The 6,050-nt window shown below is 45.0% G+C and overlaps 1 protein-coding gene across 1 annotated transcript; it reads right to left on the minus strand.

The window, feature by feature from the left end:
* Positions 1-1,486: 1,486 nt before the first annotated feature.
* Positions 1,487-3,355, minus strand: LOC146663568 (neurexophilin-1-like). The gene is made up of 2 exons (XM_085415290.1): positions 3,168-3,355; positions 1,487-2,768 (listed from the first exon to the last, which is right to left on the minus strand). Exons 1-2 carry the CDS (start codon positions 3,225-3,227, stop codon positions 2,022-2,024), a joined length of 807 nt encoding a protein of 268 aa, XP_085271416.1. The 5' UTR covers positions 3,228-3,355; the 3' UTR covers positions 1,487-2,021.
* Between the last annotated feature and the right edge of the window lie 2,695 nt (positions 3,356-6,050).

Below are 6,050 nucleotides of genomic sequence, written 5' to 3' on the forward strand. Positions count from 1 at the left end.
CCAAATTTCATGACATTACTATTAGAAAGTGTGGCTTGTTTTAAAGAATTAGCAGGAGCACACCTTTTCTCTCTAAAAAGAACATGGCAGCACAGCCAAGTCTCATCTAACCAAACCACGAGACTTTGGCAAAAAATCTTTTGAACAGTGGTATAGATTGGCCATAATGCACAGCGCCACGTTTGGTGAAAATAACAGCATATAAGCACAAACACCTCAAAAAAACTGTCAAGTACAGTGGTTGAGGGGCGATGCTTTGGGCTTTTTTTTTTTTCTTTTTTTTTTTGCAGCCACGGAATTTAAGGACCTTGCAGTCTGAGTAAACCATCTACTTGAAACCAAACGCAATAATATTGAGCCCAGCAACAAAGCGGCAGAATGACAGAATTTTTTTTTTCTAAAGTGCTGGATTACCCTTGCAGGAACTTAAGAGAACTGTATAAGCAATCTCAAAAAGCAATCTGAAAATCTCAAAAAACTGAAGGGGGGGTACTGTCTTTGTTGCTATGACGATATTCTCTAGGCCTGACAAGAGAAACCAACAGGAAATACCTTAAACCAACAGGGGACAGTAGATTGCACAAAGAACATTTAGTCCATTTTTTAAAAAGTGTTGTTCACTGTAATTGTCAGCAAGGAGAATTATCTAGGTTAGTTTGCGATTTCAAATCACTCTTATCCATATATTATTTTCACTTTACTGAAAACTTCCTGGTGCCGCCCCTGCAGAGAAGCTGAAATCAAATGTCTGCATAGAACTTTAATATGTCTTTGGTAGTGGATGGTCCTCCCACCACTCTGTCCTTGCTAATTTAGAAAAAGCAGTATGCTGCATAGGATGCTGAGACTCCGTAATATGGCTGACTGCACTTGCAGCTGTTGACAGAAGCGTTCTCCCTGCTGTTTCCAGCCACTCCGGGAGCAGGTGGAAACAGTGGTGGATGGTGAGGGGTGTCTTTAACCTCTGTCACCTACTTAATCGAGTTAGCGGCCTGTGTCTGGGTCATTAAACATCCATCTGCCCGGCAGAAAAGGTTAGTTGCCAGTGCCTTGAGTGCAGTGATCGAGCAGATGTGTTTAATTGCACCTCCTGAACCGTTTCCTGAACCATACCCCTGCACTCTCGCGTGCACCTTAGTTTCACTCTGAGCCACTCTGGGTTTAAACTGCAGACACAGTTTAACAAGGTTATAAGACTGAGGTTTATTCAAAGACAGTCTGACATGCCTGTTTAACCTGCCAGCTGTTCAAAGATAATGCGAACCTGCACGTGTGGGCAACGACAAGCATACTTTGTTAGCAATGGAAAGCAAGATGTATTGGAATAATACAAAGCTTAAACCTGTGCGCTTCATCTTTTATAGCCTGCAGCTCTTCTGAGTGGGTGAGTTCATATCAAGAATCATATAAAAATATAAATAAATTCAAATTATTACACGAAAAGAAATTAAATTCTTTATTTAAAAAAAAATTACAGTGGCATGAAAACAATTTTGAAGGACTGATTTGCAGGACCACAAGTATTTATGGTCCTGCAGCTACAACAACATTAGAGGATGACTATATCTTGGCTTTTATTAAACCAAAAACTTACCATTGTCTGCTTTAACCAAAGAAACATGAAGGGAATAGCTGATTAATCTGCTGAGTACTACCACTGCCTTTTTGTTGGTAACTACAGTTCAGAAAAAGAGCAAATATCAAGATTTTTGTGAGTATTTTCACAATACTGTGGTTTCATAAAACCATATATTCAAAGGAATAATTAAGAAAGCAATTGCCAGGTAAATCACTCACTTTTAGTTGCACCCTAACCTTTTTTTTGTTACATGATCTAAAACACTTTAATCTTAACGCAGGCACATTTTTTGCACTAAAAACATAGAAACTAAAGTGAACTTAAAAACACTTTTCAACCGAATTTCTTGAAGAACCTCAAAATGATCCATCAAACTGGCTCATAGCTGCACTAACTGGATTTCTCTATAGAGGCTTGCTGAGACATCACTCTCCAGTGTCCTTTAACATGCAGGCAGGTAGGCTGGACTTTGCAGGCTATAGTCTGGGCAGACTTTCTGAACCAGTCTGTAGTCTGTGCTGTAGAAAGACACGTAGATGCAGATGACCTGGAAAGGCCTGGAGCACATCCAGGTGACATGGCTCTGGGTGTGCTCCTGATCACATGTCTTTGATGGGTCGTAGTTGCACAGCATCACCTTCTTGTTGCGTTCGGTTTTCTCGGAGTCCACTCTGCAGTTGAACGTCTTTGAATCCTTGGGGTGGATCACGCTTTGGCGCTCCAAGTCGAACTCCACCTCTTTCGTCGGTGGCATGAGGCTGACGGACACGTTGCCTACCCCCGTGGAGTTGTGGCGGAAGTAGACGCCAAGAGACCCGTTCCCATGATCCACAATCTTCCCCAATATCAGCAAATTCAGTTTGACCGTCTTTATATTTGAATAAAAGTCCCCCCAGATGAAGGTCTCGGACCATTTAGATGTTCCATGAACTTTCATGATGGGCTGAAGCTTCATCTTTAATGATGGCTTGGAGTGCGGCTGTGAGTTTCCTTCAAGTATTTCCCCAAATCCCTGCTTTGAAAGAGGGATGAAGGGATTACGGGGCAGCTTGGTGTGCTGAGTTAGACTCCTGGACTGAAGCACAGAGTTCTTCTGCTGTGAAGAAGCCTCGTGAGCCCTGCTGGGATGAGGCGGTGCTCTCTTGGTGAAGGTAAAGTTGCTGTGTGTCTGGTGTGGTCCAAGAACCAACTAGAAAAATAAGCACAGGAGAAAGTTATAGACTGACCCCATCGGGAAGTAAACTAAGTGCTAGCATGAACGATTAAAAACAAATCAACAAAAAAAATCCCAAACGCTTTGGAAATATTGTCTCAGAATTGCTTCAATTAAATAGAATCTCATTTGAAAGAACTGTTGAGTTTTTGAGAAGTATTCTTAATATTGTCAGACTCACACACCACACAAATATTGTTAAACCTCACTCAGCATGTTTTAAGAAACTTAAGTCTGCAAAGAAAGTCGTCATTAGGATAATGCATCAAATCTAAAATATGTAGAACTTGAAATATTTTCAAAACCCTCTTAAAATGCAGCATAACTCAACTTTGAATGTATAATGTGTTTAATGCTACCATTCATTTCACTCACCAGACATATGGTTCCTTTCAAAAGTATCCAAGCAAAGCACTGAAAGCCAATCTTCTCCATTGTGCATAACCTTCACGAGCCATCCACTGCTGCGTTTCATTCAGGCAAAGCGAACTTTCCGATATCCTAAACAGACACTTTCTTTAAACTCTCTCCCAACTGGAAACCTTCACTGTGCTGCTGCTTCCCCTCACAACACACAGACTGGGAGGCTTTCTCAGAGCTCAAGATTTTGACACCCAGTTTTGCTCTCTCTCTTTCTCCCTCCCCTTCAATCCTCCCTCCCTCCCCCTTTCACACACACATAAACACACACCCTTCTGTTTAAGAATATGCGCTGTCTGCAGCATCTGCCAGCCCCTGGTCCCCTCCACTTCTTTCTCTGACTGAAAATCTTCTTGCATCTTATTGCGAGGGAAAAAAATTAACTAATCAACACTTTCATAAAATGTTTTTTTGTTTTGTTTTGTTGTTTGTTTTTTTTAAATCAACCTAATCCAAGACAATGTGATACTGGCATCTTGTGGTTGTGTGATAAAGTGCAAGGATGATGCTTTGCAGTAGAGCGACATTAATAACCACAAATTACATTTATTTCTTTGTGTAGGAACATGCACTATAACTAAATCTAAACACAGAAATCTCTCATGTAGAATAACCAAAATCAGCTCATGTGTTCACAGTTCCTGTCAGTCACGTCAACAATTTCATAGCCTTTAAGTTATATTAAAGATAAAGGAAGATGCTGCAGGTGAAGAACTATGGAGTAAAAGTAAGCTGAATTTGTGTCATTTTTGTTAGGAAAGTAAACATTGTGTTAGCTGATTGTCTCTTGTATAGGTTAATTTAACTTAAATTCAAACCAGAAAATAACTTTAACTTTTTACAGCCTGTAATTAAAATTCTGATAAGAAAGAACAGTGCAGATGAGTTTCTGGGCAGTCCATGAGATAAATTTAATCAGAGTAGGCCTAAGTCTACTGTTCGAGAGTTCAGGTGCCACTAGAAGCATTTAAAGACTTTTCGATTTGCCTGGAACTCACCCACTTCGACATATTTCCTGATTATTTTGTTTTTTATTATAGAATCAGTGTATTTAAGCTATACTGAAAGTCATCTGCCGCTTGTCAGAAAAGCCTTGAATTCATAGCCCCAAGCTTTTAACAGCAGGCAAACAGCCATCTGCTCCATTTCTAACATACCTGTCTTCATTAGTGGGCACTTCCTGCTGTGGCCTCCAGATGCCACCATTAGGCAACATTCAGTTGTCACCAGTTGTTTTGTTTTTTTCCATCCATCCATCCATCTTCATCCGCTTTGTCCGGGGCCGGGTCGCGGGGGCAGCAGCCTAAGCAAAGAGGCCCAGACCTCCCTCTCCCCAGCCACCTCCTCCAGCTTATCCGGGGGAATACCAAGGCGTTCCCAGGCCAGCCGAGAGATATAATCTCTCCAGCGTGTCCTGGGTCTGCCCCGGGGCCTCCTCCCGGTGGGACATGCCTGGAACACCTCACCCAGGAGGCGCCCAGGGGGCATCCTTGTCAGATGCCCAAACCACCTCAGCTGGCTCCTTTCAATGTGGAGCAGCAGCTGCTCTACTCTGAGCCCCTCCCGGATGGCCGAACTTCTCACCCTATCTCTAAGGGAGAGGCCAGCCACCCTTCGGAGGAAGCTCATTTCTGCCGCTTGTATCCGCGATCTCGTTCTTTCGGTCACTACCCACAGCTCGTGGCCATAGGTGAGGGTAGGGACGTAGATCGACCGGTAAATTGAGAGCCTCGCTTTTACACTCAGCTCCCTCTTCACCACGATGGACCGGTGCAGCGTCCGCATTACTGCAGCTGCAGCCCCAATCCGTCTGTCGATCTCCGGCTCCCTTCTCCCATCACTCGCGAACAAGACCCCGAGATACTTGAACTCCTCCACTTGGGGTAGGAACTCATCCCCGACCCGGAGTGGGCACTCCACCCTTTTCCGGCTGAGAACCATGGCCTCAGATTTGGAGGTGCTGATCCTCATTCCCGCTGCTTCACACTCGGCTGCGAACCGTTCCAGTGCGAGCTGGAGGCCCTCACCCGATGAAGCCAACAGAACCACATCATCTGCAAAAATCAGAGATGAGATTCTGAGGCCACCAAAGCGAAAGCCCTCCGCCACTTGGCTGCGCCTAGAAATCCTGTCCATAAAAATTATGAACAGAACCGGAGACAAAGGGCAGCCCTGGCGAAGCCCATCACCCACCGGGAACGAGTCCGACTTATTGCCGGCAATGCGAACCAAGCTCTTGCAACGGTTGTATAGGGATCGAATGGCCCGTAGCAATGGGCCAGACACCCCATACTCCTGCAACACCTCCCACAGGACACCCCGAGGGACACGGTCGAATGCCTTCTCCAAGTCCACAAAACACATGTAGACTGGTTGGGCAAACTCCCATACACCCTCAAGTATCCTGGAGAGGATAAAGAGCTGGTCCAGTGTTCCGCGACCAGGACAAAAACCGCATTGTTCCTCCTGTATCCGAGGTTCGACTAGCGGACGAACTCTCCTTTCCAGCACCCTGGCATAGACTTTCCCAGGGAGGCTGAGGAGTGTGATCCCCCTGTAGTTGGAACACACCCCCCTTCTTAAAGATGGGGACCACCACCCCGGTCTGCCAGTCCACAGGTACTGCCCCTGATCTCCACGCAACATTGCAGAGGCGTGTCAACCAGGACAGCCCTACAACGTCCAGAGCCTTCAGGAACTCGGGGGGGACCTCATCAACACCAGGGGCTCTGCCACCAAGGAGTTGTTTAACTGCCTCAGTGACCTCGCCCCCAGAAATTGGCGGGTCATTCCCCTCATCCCCAGACTCTGCTTCCTCCTCGGAAGACGTGTCAGTGT

Source organism: Rhamphochromis longiceps, linkage group LG8 (genome assembly GCF_057381845.1).
Source record: "Rhamphochromis longiceps isolate RC_006_pf linkage group LG8, R_longiceps_female_GT1.1, whole genome shotgun sequence".
NCBI lineage: Eukaryota > Metazoa > Chordata > Actinopteri > Cichliformes > Cichlidae > Rhamphochromis > Rhamphochromis longiceps.

Coding starts and splice junctions, on each gene's coding strand:
- LOC146663568 (XM_085415290.1), bottom strand. CDS start 3,227: ATGGAGAAGATTGGCTTTCAGTGCTTTGCTTGGATACTTTTGAAAGGA. Junction 2,769..3,167: donor TGAAAGGAACCATATGTCTG/GTGAGTGAAATG, acceptor TTATTTTTCTAG/TTGGTTCTTGGACCACACCA.